General features: G+C 47.0%; 1 protein-coding gene across 1 annotated transcript in view; it reads left to right on the top strand.

Moving 5' to 3' along the window:
- The first annotated feature begins 263 nt into the window (after nucleotides 1-263).
- LOC129851278 (Na(+)/H(+) exchange regulatory cofactor NHE-RF2-like) overlaps nucleotides 264-27,001 on the top strand; it is a 31,504-nt gene continuing 4,766 nt past the window's right edge. Inside the window, exons 1-3 of the mRNA XM_055917702.1 lie at nucleotides 264-1,074; nucleotides 3,310-3,615; nucleotides 26,760-26,969. Coding sequence (XP_055773677.1) covers nucleotides 868-1,074; nucleotides 3,310-3,615; nucleotides 26,760-26,969 — 723 coding nt within the window. The 5' untranslated portion in view covers nucleotides 264-867. The remainder of the gene's footprint in view (nucleotides 1,075-3,309; nucleotides 3,616-26,759; nucleotides 26,970-27,001) is intronic.

Below are 27,001 nucleotides of genomic sequence, written 5' to 3'. Positions count from 1 at the left end.
TGGGACTCGGGCAGCAGGTATATAAGCGCTTCATGGATCTCTTTTAGCCTATATGGGCAATGTATCATCATATTTCTCCCAGGAGTGTTTTTACAGCGGAGTGAGTCGCGCTGTGCAGGTGCGAACAGAACGGAACGCAGAGGCACCTGTTGCTATTCGTCATTGCCACTGTAGCGCGGAGTGGGACAGGATCGCCTTCTCTCTCTCTCTCTCTCTCTCTCTCTCTCTCTCTCTCTCTCTCTCTCTCTCTCCCTCTCTCTCTCTCTCTCTCTCTCTCTCTCTCTCTCTCTCTCTCTCTCTCTCTCTCTCTCTCTCTCTCACACACACACACACACACACACACACACACACACACACACACACACACACACACACACACACACTGACGGGGATTTAGGCTACTGTGTGTGTGTGTGTGTGAAGCCGCTATTCCTTAATCTTTGATCTTCTGGATAAACCCTCGGGTAGGCTCGAGGTAATCTACGGTAATTTAACTAACGACAGTGTCCTAGTTGAACAACTTTCCGGTTATCTTTTTTCCAGCTGCGGGGACTGGAGGGTTCGTGTTAGACTGTATGCTGCTATTTCGGATTGATTGACATCTCTCCTCCTGTTGAGTAGCCAACGTGTATATTTCTTTCCTTTTACTTTGTGGTTTGGATACTTTTGTCTGTGTTCAGCACAGTCACACCAATGCGCATCATCATGGTGAAAGGGGAGTTTTGGGCCGCGGATGTCTGTGATCGTTCCTTCGGACTGAAACTCCCGCCCTACCTGGGCTAGGTAGCCGAACCTAACCTGGTTCCCGGTTTGAGGAACTTCAGATTTTCATCGGACTCTAGATTTCTCACACGGACATTCTATAGAATGGAGTGGAAGCTGAGACCACGGCTTTGTTTCCTAACGAAAGGGCCGCGCGGGTACGGCTTTCACCTTCACGGCGAGCGGAATAAAGGCGGACAGTTCATACGGAAAGTGGTAACCGGTTCGTCCGCGGAGCTTTCGGGGCTGCGCGCGGGGGACCGGGTCGTGGAAGTGAACGGGGAAAACGTGGAAGACGAGACGCACCATCAAGTGAGTGCTCTCTCTCTCAAATCAATGCCAATTCAAAGGGCTTTATTGGTATGGAAACATATGTTTACATTGACAAAGCAAGTGAAATAGATAATAAACGAAAGTGAAATAATCAGAAATTAACAGTAAACATTACACTCACGAAAGTTTCAAAATAATAGAGACATTTCAAATGTTATATTATGGGTATGTACAGTGTTGTAACGATGTGCAAATAGTTGAAGTACAAAGGGGAAAATAAATCAACATAAATATGAGTTGTATTTACAATGGTGTTTGTGCTTCACTTGTTCCACTTTTCTTGTGGCAGAAAGTGCAGGAAGTGCAGCTCAGTTTCCACCTCATTTTGTGGGCATTGGGCACATAGCCTGTCTTCTCTTGAGAGCCAGGTCTGCCTACAGCGGCCTTTCTCATTAGCAAGGCTACGCTCACTGAATCTGTACATAGTCAAAGCTTTCCTTCGTTTTTGGTCAGTCACAGTTGTCAGGTATTCTCTCTCTTTTGTCTCTTTCTCTGTGTGTGTGTGTGTGTGTGTGTGTGTGTGTGTGTGTGTGTGTGTGTGTGTGTGTGTGTGTGTGTGTGTGCGTGTGCGTGTGTGTGTGTCTTACAGTATGCATGTGAACCACAGACAACAGGTTACCTTCTACCTGTTTGCCCACTTAAGATGTAGATGTGATTAGATCCCATTTAGCCGACGTCAACGGTGACATCTAGATTTCCTGGTGTCCAACACACAACGAAAGAGACATTACAGACAAACTTCCCGTAGCCTTAAGGGATGGACAGTGAACTGGGTCAGATGAGTCCTTATTGTCATGGGAATCAATGGAAGGTATTGTGGAGCTGAGACTGTGTGTGTTGTGTTAAAAACAAACTCAAGTCTTTGAAACTGGGTTGAGGTTGTCACACCAACAGCTATTTGCCCGAGATGTGGTCGGATCACCTTTTAACCCTTTAACTACCCGTGTCTCCAGCAGGGTTTGGGTCAATTCCAGTTCAATTCCAGCCCATTCAGGAAGTAGCCTACACTGAAATTCTAATTCTCTTCAATGCTTTTCAATGAGGAACATTTGGAATTGGAATTTGGTTTACTTTCTTAATTGAACTGGAATTGACAACCCTACTCTCCATGTTAACCCATTACTCTCTGTTTCTCTCTCTCTCCCTTCTTCCTTGTCCTCTGTTGGCTCTGTCATTATTCATCACCTCATCTAAAATATCTTCTCTCATCCTCCTTTTCATCTCTTTCCCTCTCTTCTCCTTACTTTCCTCTCCATTGTTTTTCCTCACTCTCTCTAATCCATCTGTCGCTCCCTCTCACAATTTGTGCTTTATTGACATGACTATGAATGGTTCAACAAAAATGTGAAAGCAGTTAATAATTTATCCCCCTCTCTCTTTATCTCCCTCTATCTCTCCTCTCTCCTCTCCCCCCTCTCTCTTTATCTCCCTCTATCTCTCCTCTCTCTTCTCCCCCTCTCTCTTTATCTCCCTATATCTCTCCTCTCTCCTCTCCCCCCTCTCTGTTTATTTGCCTCTATCTCTCCTCTCTCCCCTCCTCTCTCTCAATTCAATTAAATTCAAATCAATTCAATGAACTTTATTGGCATAGGAAACATCTGTTAACGTTGCCAAAGCAAGTGAGGTAGATAATATACAACAGTGAAATAAACAACAACATTTAACAGTAAACATTACACTCACAGAAGTTCCAAAAGAATAAAGACATTACAAATGTCATATTATGTCTATATACAGTGTTGTAACTATGTGCAAATAGTTCAAGTACAAAAGGGAAAATAAATAAACATAAACATGGGTTGTATTTACAATGGTGTTTATTCTTCACTGGTTGGCCTTTTCTTGTGGCAACAGGTCACAAATCTTGCTGCTGTGATGCACACTGTGTTATTTCACCCAGTAGATATGAGAGTTTATCAGAATTGGGTTTGTTTTTGAATTCTTTGTGGATCTGTGTAATGTGAGGGAAATACGTGTCTCTAATATGGTAATACATTGAGCAGGAGGTTAGGAAGTGCAGCTTAAGTTTGGGTCAGTCACAGTGGTCAGGTATTCTGCCACTGTGTACTCTCTGTTTAGGGCCAAATAGCATTCTAGTTTGCTCTGTTTTTTTTTGTTAATTCTTTCCAATTTGTCAAGTAATGATCTTTTTGTTTTCTCATGATTTGGTTGGGTCTAATTGTGTTGCTGTCTCTATCACCCTCTTCCCCCTAGGTAGTGCATCGTATCAGAGCAGTGGAGCATCGTACCAGGTTGCTGGTCATCGACAAAGAGACAGATGATTACCTGCGTAGTCACGGGCTGGCCTGCACAGAGGACCTCGCCGTTGAGATGGGCAATCTCTCTCCCCGGCCCTCCCCCTTCACCTCCCCCTCAGCCTCCCCTGTAGCCCAGGGGGAAGTCCTCTCACCCTCACCCATACACATCCTCACTAAAGCACTCAAACACACCTCTGCCTCACCCAGAAGGATGGATACACGATCGCCGACGTCAAGCCTGATGATTGGCACCAAGAAAAGGGTAGGTGATGTGGTAGGGTAGATGGTATCTATTCTGTGGGGATACTTGGTCCCTCTCTAAGCACAAAAACAGTTGTATTTCATTTCTAGTGAAGCTAGCGCTGCTCGGCGGTCCCAGTTCGTTACCTCCCTCCGCTTGGCCCCAACCCTTCAGTGTTTACACATCTGTAAGGTGGAAGCTCAACCTACTAACACCTTTAGGCACACTAACATCGAGGGGTTAGGGCCAAGGTGAAGGGATAGGGAACGATTTGGGACTGGCTGCAAGAGTGTCCACTGCAGGTCCTGTGTGGCTCAGTTGGTAGAGCATGGTGCTTGCAACGCCAGGGCTGTGGGTTCAATTCCCATGGGGGGGGAGCCAGTATGCAAATTTATGGACACACTACTCTAACCACTTTGGATAACAGTGTCTGCTAAATGTTTTTTCTAAATTGGCTCACTATTATACCAGGGTTACAATAGTTAACCCTTCCTTTTCAGTTAAGCTGTTCAGCTCCTAACTTGAATTGCAGGGTCTGTATCCACAAAGTGTGTAGGAGTTGGAGTGCTGATCAAGGATCAGGTCCCCACCTGTCCACTTAGTCTTATTCATTATAATCGAAAAGGCTAAACTGATCCTAGATCAGGTCCCCACCTGTCCATGTAGTCTTATTCATTATAATCGAAAAGGCTAAACTGATCCTAGATCAGGTCCACACCTGTCCATGTAGTCTTATTCATTATAATCTAAAAGGTGAAACTTACCTCCCGAGTGGAATGGTTTGATCCCAGGCTGTGTCACACCCGGCCGTGACCGGGAGACCCATGAGGCGGCGCACAATTGGCCCAGTGTCGTCCGGGTTAGGGGAGGGTTTGGCCGGCCGGGATTTCCTTGTCCCATCGCACTCTAGCAACTCCTTGTAGTGGGCAGGGCACGTGCAAGCTGACTTAGGTCACCAGCTGTATGGTGTTTCCTCTGACACATTGGTGCGGCTGGCTTCCGGGTTAAACGAGCAGTGTGTCAAGAAGCAGTGCGGCTTTGCAGGGTCGTGTTTCGGAGGACGCATGGCTCTTGACCTTCGCCTTTCGCCTCTCTCTCGTTCATAGGGCAAACTACCAATTGGGGACAAAAATGGGTAAAAAGACCCCGAAAAACAAGGTGAAACTGATCTTAGATCAGCACTCCTACTTTGAGACACTTTATGAATATGGGAATTCACTGTGTACTCTGAGAGGAGGAGAGTGAATTGGTCTGGAGAAACAGATGGTAAACTGGTCTGACCCAGTTGAGATAAATATAGACAGACAGACATGAGAGGAGGGGAGAGGAGAGGAGGGAATAGGAGTGGAGGGAAGAGGACAGTGTTGTTTTACCTGTCAGGTAATCAGGATCAGACAGGCACCTGGTGGGCTGTGATTGGTTTAAATCCTACATACTGTGACCAGTGCCTGAATTGGAATCTGTTTAAATCCTATCCATTCTACTAACCAGTGCAGAGAGAGAGAGAGATTCCGGCATATAGCTGTTATCTGTGTTGGTAAGGTGTTTTTTATTTTCAACCACACACACAGACACACACTCTCTCTATCTTATTCTACCTCCCACTCTACGGTCAAACACACCTGTGTTGTTGAGGAGAGATCAGAGTGAGAGGGGATTAGATCAGCCGTCAGAAATGGACCAGAGCAGGTCAGATACACACAGTCTAGTCTGTCCATGGACCAGAGCAGGTCAGATACACACAGTCTGTCCATGGACTAGAGCAGGTCACATACACACAGTCTGTCCATGGACCAGAGCAGGTCACATACACACAGTCTGTCCATGGACTAGAGCAGGTCACATACACACAGTCTGGTCTGTCCATGGACTAGAGCAGGTCACATACACACAGTCTGTCCATGGACCAGAGCAGGTCAGATACACAGTCTGTCCATGGACGAGAGCAGGTCACATACACACAGTCTGTCCATGGACCAGAGCAGGTCAGATACACAGTCTGTCCATGGACCAGAGCAGGTCAGATACACAGTCTGTCCATGGACTAGAGCAGGTCAGATACACAGTCTGTCCATGGACTAGAGCAGGTCAGATACACACAGTCTGTCCATGGACTAGAGCAGGTCAGATACACAGTCTGTCCATGGACTAGAGCAGGTCAGATACACACAGTCTAGTCTGTCCATGGACTAGAGCAGGTCACATACACACACAGTCTGTCCATGGACTAGAGCAGGTCAGATACACACAGTCTGTCCATGGACTAGAGCAGGTCAGATACACACAGTCTAGTCTGTCCATGGACTAGAGCAGGTCACATACACACACAGTCTGTCCATGGACTAGAGCAGGTCAGATACACACAGTCTGTCCATGGACTAGAGCAGGTCACATACACACAGTCTAGTCTGTCCATGGACTAGAGCAGGTCACATTCACACAGTCTAGTCTGTCAATGGACTAGAGCAGGTCACATACACACAGTCTAGTCTGTCCATGGACTAGAGCAGGTCAGAAACACACAGTCTGTCCATGGACTAGAGCAGGTCACATACACACAGTCTGTCCATGGACTAGAGCAGGTCACATACACACAGTCTGGTCTGTCCATGGACTAGAGCAGGTCAGATACACACAGTCTGTCCATGGACTAGAGCAGGTCACATCCACACAGTCTAGTCTGTCCATGGACTAGAGCAGGTCAGATACACACACAGTCTGTCCGTGGACTAGAGCAGGTCAGATACACACAGTCTAGTCTGTCCATGGACTAGAGCAGGTCACATACACACAGTCTGTCCATGGACTAGAGCAGGTCAGATACACACAGTCTGTCCATGGACTAGAGCAGGTCACATCCACACAGTCTAGTCTGTCCATGGACTAGAGCAGGTCAGATACACACACAGTCTGTCCATGGACTAGAGCAGGTCAGATACACACAGTCTGTCCATGGACTAGAGCAGGTCACATACACACAGTCTAGTCTGTCCATGGACTAGAGCAGGTCACATACACACAGTCTGTCCATGGACTAGAGCAGGTCACATACACACAGTCTAGTCTGTCCATGGACTAGAGCAGGTCACATACACACACAGTCTGTCCATGGACTAGAGCAGGTCACATACACACAGTCTGTCCATGGACTAGAGCAGGTCACATACACACAGTCTGTCCATGGACTAGAGCAGGTCACATACACACAGTCTGTCCATGGACTAGAGCAGGTCAGATACACAGTCTGTCCATGGACCAGAGCAGGTCAGATACACAGTCTGTCCATGGACTAGAGCAGGTCACATACACACAGTCTGTCCATGGACTAGAGCAGGTCACATCCACACAGTCTAGTCTGTCCATGGACTAGAGCAGGTCAGATACACACACAGTCTGTCCGTGGACTAGAGCAGGTCAGATACACACAGTCTAGTCTGTCCATGGACTAGAGCAGGTCACATACACACAGTCTGTCCATGGACTAGAGCAGGTCAGATACACACAGTCTGTCCATGGACTAGAGCAGGTCACATCCACACAGTCTAGTCTGTCCATGGACTAGAGCAGGTCAGATACACACACAGTCTGTCCATGGACTAGAGCAGGTCAGATACACACAGTCTGTCCATGGACTAGAGCAGGTCACATCCACACACAGTCTGTCCATGGACTAGAGCAGGTCACATACACACAGTCTGTCCATGGACCAGAGCAGGTCACATACACACAGTCTGTCCATGGACTAGAGCAGGTCACATACACACACAGTCTGTCCATGGACTAGAGCAGGTCACATACACACAGTCTAGTCTGTCCATGGACTAGAGCAGGTCAGATACACACAGTCTGTCCATGGACTAGAGCAGGTCAGATACACACACAGTCTGTCCATGGACTAGAGCAGGTCACATACACACAGTCTGTCCATGGACCAGAGCAGGTCACATACACACAGTCTGTCCATGGACTAGAGCAGGTCACATACACACACAGTCTGTCCATGGACTAGAGCAGGTCACATACACACAGTCTAGTCTGTCCATGGACTAGAGCAGGTCAGATACACACAGTCTGTCCATGGACTAGAGCAGGTCAGATACACACACAGTCTGTCCATGGACTAGAGCAGGTCACATACACACAGTCTGTCCATGGACCAGAGCAGGTCACATACACACAGTCTGTCCATGGACTAGAGCAGGTCACATACACACAGTCTGTCCATGGACTAGAGCAGGTCACATACACACACAGTCTGTCCATGGACTAGAGCAGGTCAGATACACACAGTCTAGTCTGTCCATGGACTAGAGCAGGTCACATACACACAGTCTAGTCTGTCCATGGACTAGAGCAGGTCACATACACACAGTCTGTCCATGGACTAGAGCAGGTCACATACACACAGTCTGGTCTGTCCATGGACTAGAGCAGGTCACACACACACAGTCTGTCCATGGACCAGAGCAGGTCACATACACACAGTCTGTCCATGGACCAGAGCAGGTCACATACACACAGTCTGTCCATGGACTAGAGCAGGTCACATACACACAGTCTAGTCTGTCCATGGACTAGAGCAGGTCACATACACACAGTCTGGTCTGTCCATGGACTAGAGCAGGTCACATACACACAGTCTGTCCATGGACTAGAGCAGGTCACATACACACAGTCTAGTCTGTCCATGGACCAGAGCAGGTCACATACACACAGTCTGTCCATGGACTAGAGCAGGTCACATACACACAGTCTGGTCTGTCCATGGACCAGAGCAGGTCAGATACACAGTCTGTCCATGGACCAGAGCAGGTCAGATACACAGTCTGTCCATGGACCAGAGCAGGTCAGATACACAGTCTGTCCATGGACTAGAGCAGGTCAGATACACACAGTCTGTCCATGGACTAGAGCAGGTCAGATACACAGTCTGTCCATGGACTAGAGCAGGTCAGATACACACAGTCTAGTCTGTCCATGGACTAGAGCAGGTCACATACACACACAGTCTGTCCATGGACTAGAGCAGGTCAGATACACACAGTCTGTCCATGGACTAGAGCAGGTCACATACACACAGTCTAGTCTGTCCATGGACTAGAGCAGGTCACATACACACAGTCTAGTCTGTCCATGGACTAGAGCAGGTCACATTCACACAGTCTAGTCTGTCAATGGACTAGAGCAGGTCACATACACACAGTCTAGTCTGTCCATGGACTAGAGCAGGTCAGAAACACACAGTCTGTCCATGGACTAGAGCAGGTCACATACACACAGTCTGTCCATGGACTAGAGCAGGTCAGAAACACACAGTCTGTCCATGGACTAGAGCAGGTCACATACACACAGTCTGTCCATGGACTAGAGCAGGTCACATACACACAGTCTGTCCATGGACTAGAGCAGGTCACATACACACAGTCTAGTCTGTCCATGGACTAGAGCAGGTCAGATACACACAGTCTGTCCATGGACTAGAGCAGGTCACATCCACACAGTCTAGTCTGTCCATGGACTAGAGCAGGTCAGATACACACACAGTCTGTCCGTGGACTAGAGCAGGTCAGATACACACAGTCTAGTCTGTCCATGGACTAGAGCAGGTCACATACACACAGTCTGTCCATGGACTAGAGCAGGTCACATACACACAGTCTGTCCATGGACCAGAGCAGGTCACATACACACACAGTCTGTCCATGGACCAGAGCAGGTCACATACACACACAGTCTGTCCATGGACTAGAGCAGGTCACATACACACAGTCTGTCCATGGACCAGAGCAGGTCACATACACACACAGTCTGTCCATGGACTAGAGCAGGTCACATACACACAGTCTGTCCATGGACTAGAGCAGGTCACATACACACACAGTCTGTCCATGGACTAGAGCAGGTCAGATACACACAGTCTGTCCATGGACCAGAGCAGGTCAGATACACACAGTCTGTCCATGGACCAGAGCAGGTCAGATACACACAGTCTGTCCATGGACTAGAGCAGGTCAGAAACACACAGTCTAGTCTGTCCATGGACTAGAGCAGGTCACATACACACAGTCTGTCCATGGACCAGAGCAGGTCACATACACACAGTCTAGTCTGTCCATGGACTAGAGCAGGTCACATACACACAGTCTGGTCTGTCCATGGACCAGAGCAGGTCACATACACACAGTCTGTCCATGGACTAGAGCAGGTCACATACACACAGTCTGTCCATGGACTAGAGCAGGTCACATTCACACAGTCTGTCCATGGACTAGAGCAGGTCACATACACACAGTCTGTCCATGGACTAGAGCAGGTCACATACACACAGTCTGTCCATGGACTAGAGCAGGTCACATACACACAGTCTAGTCTGTCCATGGACTAGAGCAGGTCACATACACACAGTCTGTCCATGGACCAGAGCAGGTCACATACACACAGTCTGTCCATGGACCAGAGCAGGTCACATACACACAGTCTGTCCATGGACCAGAGCAGGTCAGATACACACACAGTCTGTCCATGGACTAGAGCAGGTCACATACACACAGTCTGTCCATGGACTAGAGCAGGTCACATCCACACAGTCTAGTCTGTCCATGGACTAGAGCAGGTCAGATACACACACAGTCTGTCCGTGGACTAGAGCAGGTCAGATACACACAGTCTAGTCTGTCCAATGGACTAGAGCAGGTCAGATACACACAGTCTAGTCTGTCCATGGACTAGAGCAGGTCACATACACACACAGTCTGTCCATGGACTAGAGCAGGTCAGATACACACAGTCTAGTCTGTCCATGGACTAGAGCAGGTCAGATACACACAGTCTGTCCATGGACTAGAGCAGGTCACATCCACACAGTCTAGTCTGTCCATGGACTAGAGCAGGTCAGATACACACACAGTCTGTCCGTGGACTAGAGCAGGTCAGATACACACAGTCTAGTCTGTCCATGGACTAGAGCAGGTCACATACACACAGTCTGTCCATGGACTAGAGCAGGTCACATACACACAGTCTGTCCATGGACTAGAGCAGGTCAGATACACACACAGTCTGTCCATGGACTAGAGCAGGTCAGATACACACACAGTCTGTCCATGGACTAGAGCAGGTCACATACACACAGTCTGTCCATGGACTAGAGCAGGTCACATACACACACAGTCTGTCCATGGACTAGAGCAGGTCACATACACACACAGTCTGTCCATGGACTAGAGCAGGTCACATACACACAGTCTGTCCATGGACTAGAGCAGGTCACATTCACACAGTCTGTCCATGGTACCTGTTCTTACAGCACCCATCACTCACCACCCCTTTTTGACATGTCAGCAAAAAATACTCTCAATACCTTTGTGTCTCTCTGTTTATTTCAAACCTCTCTGTTCCCAAGGTGACAATATAACCCAATCACAATCTGCTACATTTAGAACTGGTTTCGTGTCCATGTACAGAGATATTTGAAAGGATACAGGGGCGTTCTTCTTCAAAGATCTCAGGTGTCATAATGTCCTTTAGAACCTCAGGGCTTTGTTGTTCCTTTGATCATCTGGTCAGGCTCCGGTCCAAACCCGTGTCCTTTAGGACGCCAAAACTAAAGATCCCTGTTATAGTGATGGGAAGTTTGGCTCTTTTTACTAACTAAGATCGTTTAATCAAAATAACTCATATTTCATTCATTTGAGGCAGTAATGCTCAGAGTCCGCAGGCCCCGTTACCGGCGAATAGAAAACTCGAAAGAGTCATGATTCTACAATCCTCTAGTTCACCATAGGGGGGTATTGGAGCTGTCATTTGTGGCTGAGATTTGTAAACGTGTGCTTTAAACAATGTACATTCGTTGATTGCTAGGCATACAAGTAAGATTATGTATTGATACATTTGAAACCGGACTAGATTTTGAACGACTCTTGGTGGAATGCATTGCTTGACTGCCGGGTGATTAGTAGCCTGACGACTCTTCCGCGGCTCTGTCTTTCGCTACATACTTTCTCATTGCGGAGAAGTGACGTCCATAGGCGGGGCATAGCGTTTGGACCGGAGCAAGTAGTCTAGGTAACCAGGCAAGGTGGTAAAGTCTTTCTCGAACTGCAGCTTCCCCAGAAAGATTAGTCATTGAGTTTGTTGAGCAAAACGGTTTCCATCAAAACATTCAATAATCAATTAATTGCATTAATTATAGCACCTTTTCAGTTCTAAACATGTAGGTTTCTTCTCATGATCTATTTTCCTGCGCGTAAATATGGCAGACAGTTGGTGGTCGGAGCACTGAGATATAAACTCGCGCCACTGAGCCAAAGGAGCTTGTGTTAGAACCGCTGCTTGGTCAGAGCTTGTGTTAGAGCCGCTGCATGGTCAGGGCTTGTGTTAGAGCCGCTGCTTGGTCAGAGCTTGTGTTAGAGCCGCTGCATGGTCAGGGCTTGTGTTAGAGCCGCTGCATGGTCAGGGCTTGTGTTAGAGCCGCTGCATGGTCAGGGCTTGTGTTAGAGCCGCTGCATGGTCAGAGCTTGTGTTAGAGCCGCTGCATGGTCAGAACTTGTGTTAGAGCCGCTGCATGGTCAGGGCTTGTGTTAGAGCCGCTGCATGGTCAGGGCTTGTGTTAGAGCCGCTGCATGGTCAGGGCTTGTGTTAGAGCCGCTGCATGGTCAGGGCTTGTGTTAGAGCCGCTGCATGGTCAGGGCTTGTGTTAGAGCCGCTGCATGGTCAGGGCTTGTGTTAGAGCCGCTGCATGGTCAGGGCTTGTGTTAGAGCCGCTGCATGGTCAGAACTTGTGTTAGAGCCGCTGCATGGTCAGGGCTTGTGTTAGAGCTTGTGTTAGAGCCGCTGCATGGTCAGGGCTTGTGTTAGAGCCGCTGCATGGTCAGGGCTTGTGTTAGAGCTTGTGTTAGAGCCGCTGCATGGTCAGAGCTTGTGTTAGAGCTTGTGTTAGAGCCGCTGCTTGGTCAGGGCTTGTGTTAGAGCCGCTGCATGGTCAGGGCTTGTGTTAGAGCCGCTGCATGGTCAGGGCTTGTGTTAGAGCCGCTACATGGTCAGAGCTTGTGTTAGAGCCGCTGCATGGTCAGGGCTTGTGTTAGAGCCGCTGCATGGTCAGAGCTCGTGTTAGAGCCGCTGCATGGTCAGGGCTTGTGTTAGAGCCGCTGCATGGTCAGAGCTCGTGTTAGAGCCGCTGCATGGTCAGGGCTTGTGTTAGAGCCGCTGCATGGTCAGAGCTTGTGTTAGAGCCGCTGCATGGTCAGGGCTTGTGTTAGAGCCGCTGCATGGTCAGAGCTTGTGTTAGAGCCGCTGCATGGTCAGGGCTTGTGTTAGAGCCGCTGCATGGTCAGGGCTTGTGTTAGAGCCGCTGCATGGTCAGGGCTTGTGTTAGAGCCGCTGCTTGGTCAGTATCTGCATTGGCCGTGCAGCACTTACGGTAATACAGACTCTGCAAAAGTCAGGGAACTCTTACTACTTGAGCTGTTGAGCAGGGAGAAGGGAGTTGGGAGTTGTCAAGGAAGTGAGTTTGCGTTTATACAGGAGCTCCCACCCCGACCTACCTTCAACCAATCATGTCAATGCAAAGCTATATGGGGCCCTCCACATTGTTACAACATCGATGCGGGGTGGAGCTCAATTTGGCCCCTGCGTACCTCTGGGGGCTCCGCTTTTGCGTCACAGAGCCTCCAGATCAAGCAGAAACTGGCTTTTCATGCAACTGTAGGACTCATTGCAGCCAGTACAAGCGGGTCAAACGACAGACTAAAATGAACAAGTCACTCATCAAAACGAATCATGACTCTCGAGTCAGTAAAAAGAATCGTTCAAAAAGAATGTGTCGAATGTTCACGAACTACACATCACTAATCCTTATATAGTGCACTACTTTTAACCTATGGACCCCGGTCAAAAGTATTGCACTAAATAGGGAATATGGTGGTGGGTGGCCCAGCATTCTACAGGCATTCTAACTGTGGTGGGTGGCCCGAGCATTATACAGGCATTCTAACTGTGGTGGGTGGCCCAGCATTATACAGGCATTCTAACTGTGGTGGGTGGCCCAGCATTCTACAGGTATTCTAACTGTGGTGGGTGGCCCAGCATTATACAGGTATTCAAACTGGTGGGTGGCCCAGCATTCTATAGGCATTCATATTGTGGTGGGGGGCCCAGCATTATACAGGCATTCTAACTGTGGTGGGTGGCCCAGCATTCTACAGGTATTCTAACTGTGGTGGGTGGCCCAGCATTATACAGGTATTCAAACTGGTGGGTGGCCCAGCATTCTACAGGCATTCAAACTGTGGTGGTTGGCCCAGCATTCTACAGGTATTCAAACTGTGGTGGGTGGCCCAGCATTCTACAGGCATTCAAACTGTGGTGGTTGGCCCAGCATTATACAGGTATTCAAACTGGTGGGTGGCCCAGCATTCTACAGGCATTCAAACTGTGGTGGGTGGCCCAGCATTCTACAGGTATTCAAACTGTGGTGGTTGGCCCAGCATTATACAGGTATTCAAACTGGTGGGTGGCCCAGCATTCTACAGGCATTCAAACTGTGGTGGTTGGCCCAGCATTCTACAGGTATTCAAACTGGTGGGTGGCCCAGCATTCTACAGGTATTCAAACTGTGGTGGGTGGCCCAGCATTCTACAGGTATTCAAACTGTGGTGGGTGGCCCAGCATTCTACAGGTATTCAAACTGTGGTGGGTGGCCCAGCATTCTACAGGTATTCAAACTGTGGTGGGTGGCCCAGCATTCTACAGGTATTCAAATTGTGGTGGGTGGCCCAGCATTCTATAGGCATTCAAATTATGGTGAGTGGCCCAGCATTATACAGGTATTCAAACTGTGGTGGGGGGCCCAGCATTATACAGGTATTCTAACTGTGGTGGGTGGCCCAGCATTCTACAGGTATTCAAACTGTGGTGGGTGGCCCAGCATTCTATAGGCATTCAAATTGTGGTGAGTGGCCCAGCATTATACAGGTATTCAAACTGTGGTGGGGGGCCCAGCATTCTACAGGTATTCAAATTGTGGTGGGGGGCCCAGCATTCTACAGGTATTCAAACTGTGGTGAGTGGCCCAGCATTATACAGGTATTCAAACTGTGGTGAGTGGCCCAGCATTCTAGAGGCATTCAAACTGTGGTGGGGGGCCCAGCATTCTACAGGTATTCAAACTGTGGTGGGGGGCCCAGCATTCTACAGGTATTCAAATTGTGGTGAGTGGCCCAGCATTATACAGGTATTCAAACTGTGGTGCGTGGCCCAGCATTCTACAGGTATTCAAACTGTGGTGGGTGGCCCAGCATTCTACAGGTATTCAAACTGCGGTGGGTGGCCCAGCATTCTACAGGCATTCAAACTGTGGTGGGTGGCCCAGCATTCTACAGGTATTCAAACTGCGGTGGGTGGCCCAGCATTCTACAGGCATTCAAACTGTGGTGAGTGGCCCAGCATTCTACAGGTATTCAAACTGTGGTGGGTGGCCCAGCATTATACAGGTATTCAAACTGTGGTGAGTGGCCCAGCATTCTACAGGCATTCAAACTGTGGTGGTTGGCCCAACATTCTACAGGTATTCAAACTGTGGTGGGTGGCCCAGCATTCTACAGGTATTCAAACTGTGGTGGGTGGCCCAGCATTCTACAGGCATTCAAACTGTGGTGTGTGGCCCAGCATTCTACAGGTATTCAAACTGTGGTGGTTGGCCCAACATTCTACAGGTATTCAAACTGTGGTGGGGGGCCCAGCATTCTACAGGTATTCAAACTGTGGTGGTTGGCCCAGCATTCTACAGGTATTCAAACTGTGGTGGGGGGCCCAGCATTCTACAGGCATTCAAACTGTGGTGGGTGGCCCAGCATTCTACAGGCATTCAAACTGTGGTGAGTGGCCCAGCATACTACAGGTATTCAAACTGTGGTGGTTGGCCCAGCATTCTACAGGTATTCAAACTGTGGTGGGTGGCCCAGCATTCTACAGGCATTCAAACTGTGGTGGGGGGCCCAGCATTCTACAGGTATTCAAACTGTGGTGGGGGGCCCAGCATTCTACAGGTATTCAAACTGTGGTGGGTGGCCCAGCATTCTACAGGTATTCAAACTGTGGTGGGTGGCCCAACATTCTACAGGCATTCAAACTGTGGTGGTTGGCCCAACATTCTACAGGTATTCAAACTGTGGTGGGTGGCCCAGCATTCTACAGGTATTCAAACTGTGGTGGGTGGCCCAAGCATTATACAGGTATTCAAACTGTGGTGGGTGGCCCAGCATTCTACAGGTATTCAAACTGTGGTGGGTGGCCCAGCATTCTACAGGTATTCAAACTGTGGTGCGTGGCCCAGCATTCTACAGGTATTCAAACTGTGGTGGGGGGCCCAACATTCTACAGGTATTCAAACTGTGGTGGGTGGCCCAGCATTCTACAGGTATTCAAACTGTGGTGGGTGGCCCAGCATTCTACAGGTATTCAAACTGTGGTGGGGGGCCCAGCATTCTACAGGCATTCTAACTGTGGTGGGTGGCCCAACATTCCACAGGTATTCAAACTGTGGTGGGTGTAGCCCAATATTGTACAGATATTCAAACTGGTGGGTGGCCCAACATTCCACAGGTATTCAAACTGTGGTGGGTGTAGCCCAATATTGTTCAGGTATTCAAACTGGTGGGTGGCCCAACATTCCACAGGTATTCAAACTGGTGGGTGGCCCAACATTCCACAGGTATTCAAACTGTGGTGGGTGTAGTCCAATATTATACAGGTATTCAAACTGTGGTGGGTGGCCCAACATTCTACAGGCATTCTAACTGTGGTGGGTGGCCCAATATTCCACAGGTATTCAAACTGTGGTGGGTGTAGCCCAATATTGTACAGGTATTCAAACTGGTGGGTGGCCCAACATTCCACAGGTATTCCAACTGTGGTGGGTGTAGCCCAATATTGTACAGGTATTCAAACTGGTGGGTGGCCCAACATTCTACAGGCATTCTAACTGTGTTGGGGGGCCCAGCATTCTCCAGATATTCAAACTGTGGTGGGTGGCCCAAGCATTATACAGGTATTCAAACTGTGGTGGGTGGCCCAACATTCTACAGGTATTCAAACTGTGGTGGGTGTAGCCCAATATTGTACAGATATTCAAACTGGTGGGTGGCCCAACATTCCACAGGTATTCAAACTGTGGTGGGTGTAGCCCAATATTGTACAGGTATTCAAACTGGTGGGTGGCCCAACATTCCACAGGTATTCAAACTGGTGGGTGGCCCAACATTCCACAGGTATTCAAACTGTGGTGGGTGTAGCCCAATATTGTACAGGTATTCAAACTGGTGGGTGGCCCAACATTCCACAGGTATTCAAACTGTGGTGGGTGTAGCCCAATATTGTACAGGTATTCAAACTGGTGGGTGGCCCAACATTCTACAGGCATTCTAACTGTGGTGGGTGGCCCAGCATTCTACAGGTATTCAAACTGTGGTGGGTGGCCCAAGCATTATACAGGTATTCAAACTGTGGTGGGTGGCCCAACATTCTACAGGCATTCTAACTGTGGTGGGTGGCCCAGCATTCTACAGGCATTCTAACTGTGGTGGGTGGCCCAACATTCTACAGGCATTCTAACTGTGGTGGGTGGCCCAGCATTCTACAGGCATTCAAACCGAGCAGATATTTCTCCCCCTTTCTCCTTTTCTTGCTCATTCTCTGTCGCCACACACACACACACACACACACACACACACACACACACACACACACACACACACACACACACACACACACACACACACACACACACACACACACACACACACACACACACTCAGAACACATCCTCTCCCCTTTTGTCTCCTGTTTGCATGTTCTTCACCCTGTAGCCACCTGTGGAGGTGTGAAGGGTGTTGCGTCACTACTGGTGAACTGCTGCAGCCCTATCAGATGACATACATACTGTACTGTAGCTTCTACAATACACTCTGAGGTGAAATGAAGCAGGAGGAAGGGCGTTGTTTAACAGACTGGTAGCACAGACAGACACACACAAGTGTTGCTATATCCATGTTCCCCTGTCTGTGGTCTACTTCACATCTACAGTGCATTCGGAAAGTATAAAAATAAAATAAAAGTATTGACTTTTTCAAGGTGTTTGTTATGTTACAGCCTTATTCTAAAATTGATTCAATTCATGTTTTACCTCAAGGTGAAATAAAAAAAATAACACAATACCCAATAATGACAAAGCGAAAACAGAAATACCTTATTTACATAAGTATTCAGACCCTTTGCTATGAGACTCGAAATTGACAGAGCTCCAGAGTTCCTCTGTGGAGATGGGAGAACCTTTCAGAAGGACAACCATCTCTGCAGCACTCCACCGATCAGGCCTTTATGGTAGAGTGGCCAGACGAAAGCCACTCCTCAGTAAAAGGCACATGACAGCCCACTTGGAGTTTGCCAAAAGGCACCTAAAGACTCTCAGACCATGAGAAACAAGAGTCTCTGGTCTGATGAAACCAACATTGAACTCTTTGGCCTGAATGCCAAGCGTCACGTCTGGAGGAAACCTGGCACCATCCCTACGGTGAAGCATGGTAGTGGCAGCATCATGCTGTGGGGATGTTTTTCAGTGGCAGGGACTGGGAGACTAGTCAGGATCGAGGGAAAGATGAATTTAGCAAAGTAGAGAGATCCTTGATGAAAACCTGCTCCAGAGCGCTCAGGACCTCAGACTGGGGCAAAGGTTCACCTTCCAACAGGACAACGACCCTAAGCACACAGCCAAGACAACACAGGAGTGGCTTCGGGACAAGTCTCTGAATGTCCTTGTGTGGCCCAGCCAGAGCCCGGACTTGAACCTGATCGAAAATCTCTGGAGAGAACTGAAAATAACTGTGCAGCGACGCTCCTCATCCAACCTGACAGAGCTTGAGAGGATTTGCAGAGAAGAATGGGAGAAACTCCCCAAATACAGGTGTGCCAAGCTTGTAGCATCATACCCAAGAAGACTCAAGGCTGTAATCACAGCGAAGGTGCGTCAAAAAAGTACTGAGTGAAGGGTCTGAATACTTATGTAAATGTGATATTTCAGGGTTTTTTAAAATAAATTTGCAAAAATGTATAAGAACCTGTTTTTGCTTTGTCATAATGGAGTATTGCTTTGTCATAATGGAGTATTGGGATGTCAATGGAGTATTGTGATGTCCTAATGGAGTATTGTGTGTAGATTGATGAGGGGAATTTTAGAATAAGGCTGTAACGTAACAAAAGGTTTTAAAAAGTCAAAGGGTCTGAATACTTTCCGAATGCACTGTATATGGCATGTTGGCGACGAGTCCATTGAACTACCGTTAATGAGATCATATTCACGATAAACGCTGCAGATTTCAACTCAATCAGAAAGTACTTTTAAATTACAAGTGCTTTATGCCTTTCGATTGAAACCCGTCGGAAGTTGGTTAAATTAGAGGGATTACAGAGACAGTATGGTTTAGTTAGAGGGATTACAGAGACAGTATGGTTTAGTTCGAGGGATTACAGAGACAGTATGGCTTAGTTAGAGGGATTACAGAGACAGTATGGTTTAGTTAGAGGGATTACAGAGACAGTATGGTTTAGTTAGAGGGATTACAGAGACAGTATGGTTTAGTTAGAGGGATTACAGAGACAGCATGGCTTAGTTAGAGGGATTACAGAGACAGCATGGCTTAGTTAGAGGGGTTACAGAGACAGTATGGTTTAGAGGGATTACAGAGACAGTATGGTTTAGTTAGAGGGATTAGAGAGACAGTATGGTTTAGAGGGATTACAGAGACAGTATGGTTTAGAGTGGTTACAGAGACAGTATGGCTTAGTTAGAGGGGTTACAGAGACAGTATGGTTTAGAGTGGTTACAGAGACAGTATGGCTTAGTTAGAGGGGTTACAGAGACAGTATGGCTTAGTTAGAGGGATTACAGAGACAGTATGGTTTAGTTAGAGGGATTACAGAGACAGTATGGTTTAGAGGGATTACAGAGACAGTATGGTTTAGAGTGGTTACAGAGACAGTATGGCTTAGTTAGAGGGATTACAGAGACAGTATGGTTTAGTTAGAGGGATTAGAGAGACAGTATGGTTTAGAGGGATTACAGAGACAGTATGGCTTAGTTAGAGGGATTACAGAGACAGTATGGTTTAGTTAGAGGGGTTACAGAGACAGTATGGTTTAGAGGGATTACAGAGACAGTATGGTTTAGAGGGATTACAGAGACAGTATGGTTTAGAGGGATTACAGAGACAGTATGGTTTAGAGGGATTACAGAGACAGTGTATTTGTTGAAATTAATTTCTAGAACTATAAATAGTTCACCATGTGATGGTCAACACCTCTATGCCTAATGCTTTTCATTTGTCTGCACACACACACACCCACACACACACCCACACACAGCGTGCATTGTTCCGTAGCATATTGTGTTATCCTGGCAGACGCCCTTATTGCATTACATAACCAGACTGTTATCTTCATAGGAACACTCTGCTCCAGTACTGGCTGATCAATCTGACTTTCTGGTTACCGGCTGATCAATCTGACTGTCTGGTTACCGGTAGCTATTACCGGCTGATCAATCTGACTGTCTGGTTTCTGGTATATATTACCGGCTGATCAATCTGACTGTCTGGTTACCGGCTGATCAATCTGACTGTCTGGTTACCGGCTGATCAATCTGACTGTCTGGTTACCGGCTGATCAATCTGACTGTCTGGTTACCGGTAGCTATTACCGGCTGATCAATCTGACTGTCTGGTTACCGGTTGATCAATCTGGCTGTCTGGTTACCGGTAGCTATTACCGGCTGATCAATCTGACTGTCTGGTTACTGGTATCTATTACTGGCTGATCAATCTGAAAGTCTGGTTACCGGCTGATCAATCTGACTGTCTGGTTACCGGCTGATCAATCTGACTGTCTGGTTACTGGTATCTATTACTGACTGATCAATCTGACTGTCTGGTTACCGGCTGATCAATCTGACTGTCTGGTTACCGGTAGCTATTACCGGCTGATCAATCTGACTGTCTGGTTACTGGTATCTATTACTGGCTGATCAATCTGACTGTCTGGTTACTGGTATCTATAACCGGCTGATCAATCTGACTGTCTGGTTACTGGTATCTATTACCGGCTGATCAATCTGACTGTCTGGTTACCGGTAGCTATTACCGGCTGATCAATCTGACTGTCTGGTTACTGGTATCTATAACTGGCTGATCAATCTGACTGTCTGGTTACGGGCTGATCAATCTGACTGTCTGGTTACCGGCTGATCAATCTGACTGTCTGGTTACTGGTATCTATTACCGATTGATCAATCTGGCTGTCTGGTTACTGGTATCTATTACCGATTGATCAATCTGGCTGTCTGGTTACCGACTGATCAATCTGACTGTCTGGTTACTGGTATCTATTACCTGTTGATCAATCTGGCTGTCTGGTTACTGACTGATCAATCTGACTGTCTGGTTACGGGCTGATCAATCTGACTGTCTGGTTACTGGTATCTATTACCGATTGATCAATCTGGCTGTCTGGTTACTGGTATATATTACCGGTTGATCAATCTGACTGTCTGGTTACTGGTATCTATTACCTGTTGATCAATCTGGCTGTCTGGTTACTGCTTTATATTACCGGTTGATCAATCTGACTGTCTGGTTTCTGGTATATATTACCGGCTGATCAATCTGACTGTCTGGTTACTGGTATATATTACCGGTTGATCAATCTGACTGTCTGGTTACTGGTATCTGTTACCGGCTGATCAATCTGACTGTCTGGTTTCTGGTATCTATTACCGGTTGATCAATCTGACTGTCTGGTTACTGGTATCTATTACGGGCTGATCAATCTGACTGTCTGGTTACTGGTATCTATTACCGGCTGATCAATCTGACGATCTGGTTACCGGCTGATCAATCTGACTGTCTGGTTACTGGTATCTATTACGGGCTGATCAATCTGGCTGTCTGGTTACTGGTATCTATTACCGGCTGATCAATCTGGCTGTCTGGTTACTGCTTTATATTACCGGTTGATCAATCTGACTGTCTGGTTACTGGTATCTATTACCGGTTGATCAATCTGGCTGTCTGGTTACTGGTATATATTACCGGTTGATCAATCTGACTGTCTGGTTTCTGGTATATATTACCGGTTGATCAATCTGACTGTCTGGTTACTGGTATCTATTACCGGCTGATCAATCTGACTGTCTGGTTACTGGTATATATTACCGGCTGATCAATCTGACTGTCTGGTTTCTGGTATCTATTACCGGTTGACCAATCTGGCTGTCTGGTTTCTGGTATCTATTACCGGTTGATCAATCTGACTGTCTGGTTACTGGTATCTATTACCGGCTGATCAATCTGACTGTCTGGTTTCTGGTATATATTACCGGTTGATCAATCTGACTGTCTGGTTACTGGTATCTATTACCGGCTGATCAATCTGACTGTCTGGTTTCTGGTATATATTACCGGCTGATCAATCTAACTGTCTGGTTACTGGTATATATTACCGGTTGATCAATCTGACTGTCTGGTTTCTGGTATCTATTACCGGTTGACCAATCTGACTGTCTGGTTACTGGTATATATTACCGGCTGATCAATCTGACTGTCTGGTTTCTGGTATATATTACCGGTTGATCAATCTGACTGTCTGGTTACCGGCTGATCAATCTGACTGTCTGGTTACTGGTATCTATTACCGGCTGATCAATCTGACTGTCTGGTTTCTGGTATCTATTACCGGTTGATCAATCTGACTGTCTGGTTACTGGTATCTATTACTGACTGATCAATCTGACTGTCTGGTTACCGGCTGATCAATCTGACTGTCTGGTTACTGGTATCTATTATGGGCTGATCAATCTGACTGTCTGGTTACCGGGTTGATTAATCTGACTGTCTGGGGTTACCGGCTGATCAATCTGACTGTCTGGTTACTGGTATCTATTACCGGCTGATCAATCTGACTGTCTGGTTTCTGGTATCTATTACCGGTTGATCAATCTGACTGTCTGGTTACTGGTATCTATTACTGACTGATCAATCTGACTGTCTGGTTACCGGCTGATCAATCTGACTGTCTGGTTACTGGTATCTATTATGGGCTGATCAATCTGACTGTCTGGTTACCGGGTTGATTAATCTGACTGTCTGGGGTTACCGGCTGATCAATCTGACTGTCTGGTTACTGGTATCTATTATGGGCTGATCAATCTGACGGTCTGGTTACTGGTATCTATTACCGGCTGATCAATCTGACGGTTTGGTTACTGGTATCTATTACCGATTGATCAATCTGACTGTCTGGTTACCGGCTGATCAATCTGACTGTCTGGTTACTGGTATCTGGATATCATAAGGTGAATGCACCAATTTGTAAGTCGCTCTGGATAAGAGCGTCTGCTAAATTACTTAAATGTAAAATGTAAAAATGTATCTATTACGGGCTGATCAATCTGACTGTCTGGTTACTGGTATCTATTACCGGCTGATCAATCTGACTGTCTGGTTACCGGCTGATCAATCTGACTGTCTGGTTACTGGTATCTATTACGGGCTGATCAATCTGGCGGTCTGGTTACTGGTATCTATTACGGGCTGATCTCTCACCTCCAACTCCAACAGTCATTATCTAGACTTCTAATTCTGTTGCTGCAGGAAACTAATTTAACCCTGACCCTCATCACACATCTAATCCTGACTCAACCTCATCTTCAACCTCATCTTCAGCCTCCTCTTCAGCCTCCTTTTCACCCTCCTCTTCAGCCTCCTCTTCGGCCTCCTCTTCAGCCTCCTCTTCACCCTCCACTTCAGCCTCCTCTTCACCCTCCTCTTCAGCCTACTTTTCACCCTGCTCTTCAGCCTACTCTTCACCCTCCTCTTCAGCCTACTCTTCACGCTCCTCTTCAGCCTCCTCTTTAGCCTCCTCTTCACCCTCCTCTTCACCCTCCTCTTCACCCTCCTCTTCAGCCTCCTCTTCAGCCTCCTCTTCACCCTCCTCTTCAGCCTCTTCTTCCTTGCCATGGAAAACTGTGACTTCAGAGATATTCCCCAGTTGACCCCCAAATAAACACCCTCCAGGGAGATAGACAGGCTTTGAGCTTTGAGGTCAGTTTGATGTTGGAACCAGACAGATGTTTTGGGACTGGTGTGTGTTGGTTGGTTGATTAGGACAGAGACAGATATAGAGTGTCTATATGGTTCTGGATTTAGCTGGTGTAGGGAGGACATAAAGAGGCCAACCAAGACATCAGAAGTCTCTCTCCCCCCCTCTCTCCCTCCCTCCCTCCCTCCCATGTCCTGGAGCATTAACACTCCAACTTACCTTAAACACCCTGTCAGCCATGGCAACCAGTCGTCAAGGTGTTCTGGTTTGTTGCCATGGCACGAACTGTGACAGACAGCGACACACACATCCACATTGTGTATGTGTGTAGGTGTGTGTGTTTCCAGGTACTCTGGTGGAGTCCCACAAAGAGTACTGGGTCACGCTTATAGAAGACTGATCACATTACCATGACATTATCCCTGTTTCAACTCTGGAGCAGCGAGAGAGAACGGGTTAGGACGGGGACGGAGAAGGGTGTGTGTGTGGGGGGGGGGGGACAACACACGCCTCCTTCACTCCTATCTCAATAATCTCATCAACTATAGATTTTCGGGCTCATGCATTTTTTTTCTCTCCCCCTAAGCTGCTGAAATATAATTATGAAAAAATAGATATTTTTCATATGTTTAAAAAAGGCAAACTGTTTTAGTGTGGGGAAAACAACCAGGTTCTATTTGTATATAGGACTATGGTCCAGTCATTGGTTCTGACTGAGAGCTTTAGCTATATCCACTTAGCCTGCCTACTCTGAAGACCTGTCCCCAAAAGGCACCTTATAGGCCCTGGTCTAAAGTAGTACACTATATAGGGAATATGGCCCTGGTCAAAAGTAGTGCACTATATCGGAAATAGGTTGACATTTGGGACACATGGTAAGACCACTGGCAGATCCATCCATCCCTTTCCCTGGGCCTTAGGTAGGTAGGTAGGTAGGTAGGTAGGTGTAGGTAGGTATCTAGGTAGGTAGGTAGGTAGGTGTAGGTAGGTAGGTAGGTAGGTAGGTAGGTAGGTAGGTAGGTAGGTAGGTAGGTAGGTAGGTAGGTAGGTAGGTAGGTAGGTAGGTAGGTCGGGTCTCAATGAAATAGATCTGAAGAGTTGAACTAATAACTTACATATATAGCTACTGATTTAACTTTTGACAACTTCACTCACTGTTTGTTTGTTATGGTCTTCACTCACTGTCTGTTTGTTATGGTCTTCACTCACTGTCTGTCTGTTATGGTCTTCACTCACTGTCTGTTTGTTATGGTCTTCACTCACTGTCTGTCTGTTATGCTCTTCCCTCACTGTCTGCCTGTTATGGTCTTCACTCACTCACTGTCTGTTATGGTCTTCACTCACTGTCTGTCTGTTATGGTCTTCACTCACTGTCTGTCTGTTATGGTCTTCACTCACTGTCTGTCTGTTATGGTCTTCACTCACTGTCTGTCTGTTATGGTCTTCACTCACTGTCTGTCTGTTATGGTCTTCACTCACTCACTGTCTGTTATGGTCTTCACTCACTGTCTGTTTGTTATGGTCTTCACTCACTGTCTGTTTGTTTGTTTGTTATGGTCTTCACTCACTGTCTGTTTGTCATGGTCTTCACTCACTGTCTGTTTGTTATGGTCTTCACTCACTGTCTGTCTGTTATGGTCTTCACTCACTGTCTGTCTGTTATGGTCTTCACTCACTGTCTGTCTGTTATGGTCTTCACTCACTGTTTGTCTGTTATGGTCTTCACTCACTGTTTGTCTGTTATGGTCTTGACTCACTGTCTGTCTGTTATGGTCTTCACTCACTGTCTGTTTGTTATGGTCTTCACTCACTGTCTGTTTGTTATGGTCTTCACTCACTGTCTGTTTGTTATGGTCTTCACTCACTGTCTGTATGTTATGGTCTTCACTCACTGTCTGTTTGTTATGGTCTTCACTCACTGTCTGTTTGTTATGGTCTTCACTCACTGTCTGTTTGTTATGGTCTTCACTCACTGTCTGTTTGTTATGGTCTTCACTCACTGTCTGTTTGTTATTGTCTTCACTCACTGTCTGTTTGTTTGTTTGTTATGGTCTTCACTCACTGTCTGTTTGTTTGTTTGTTATGGTCTTCACTCACTGTCTGTTTGTTATGGTCTTCACTCACTGTCTGTTTGTTATGGTCTTCACTCACTGTCTGTTTGTTTGTTTGTTATGGTCTTCACTCACTGTCTGTTTGTTTGTTTGTTATGGTCTTCACTCACTGTCTGTTTGTTTGTTTGTTATGGTCTTCACTCACTGTCTGTTTGTTTGTTTGTTATGGTCTTCACTCACTGTCTGTTTGTTATGGTCTTCACTCACTGTCTGTTTGTTATGGTCTTCACTCACTGTCTGTTTGTTATGGTCTTCACTCACTGTCTGTTTGTTATGGTCTTCACTCACTGTCTGTTTGTTATGGTCTTCACTCACTGTCTGTTTGTTTGTTTGTTATGGTCTTCACTCACTGTCTGTTTGTTATTGTCTTCACTCACTGTCTGTTTGTTTGTTTGTTATGGTCTTCACTCACTGTCTGTTTGTTATTGTCTTCACTCACTGTCTGTTTGTTTGTTTGTTATGGTCTTCACTCACTGTCTGTTTGTTTGTTTGTTTGTTATGGTCTTCACTCACTGTCTGTTTGTTATGGTCTTCACTCACTGTCTGTTTGTTATGGTCTTCACTCACTGTCTGTCTGTTATGGTCTTCACTCACTGTTTGTCTGTTATGGTCTTCACTCACGGTTTGTCTGTTATGCTCTTCCCTCACTGTCTGTCTGTTATGCTCTTCACTCACTGTCTGTCTGTTATGGTCTTCACTCACTGTCTGTCTGTTATGGTCTTCACTCACTGTTTGTTTGTTATTGTCTTCAATCTCAAAGCTGTCATCAGAATACTCTTGAGTTACGTTCCACCACTACTGAACCAAATTAGATTTAGATTTTAAATTACAATGTCAAACTTTTTCTTTCATTGTGTTTCCTCTCTCTCTTTCTCTCTCTCTCTTTCTCTCTCTCTTTCTCTGTCTCTGTAGTTGCCATCGGAGACAACGTCGTTAGATACAGAGTTTCCCATGGCGACAGTGGAGCTCCTCCCCCGGCTGTGTCACATGGTGAAGGGGGAGCTGGGATACGGGTTCAACCTGCACAGTGACAGAACACTGCGAGGACAGTTCATACGCAGCGTGGACCCCGGGTCCCCCGCCCAACACGCAGACCTCAGACCCCGGGACAGGCTGGTGGAGGTAGGGCCAGATGGAGAGAGAGAGAGAGAGAG

Source organism: Salvelinus fontinalis, chromosome 3 (genome assembly GCF_029448725.1).
Source record: "Salvelinus fontinalis isolate EN_2023a chromosome 3, ASM2944872v1, whole genome shotgun sequence".
Taxonomy (NCBI): domain Eukaryota; kingdom Metazoa; phylum Chordata; class Actinopteri; order Salmoniformes; family Salmonidae; genus Salvelinus; species Salvelinus fontinalis.
This window is presented reverse-complemented; position numbering and strand designations above follow the sequence as displayed.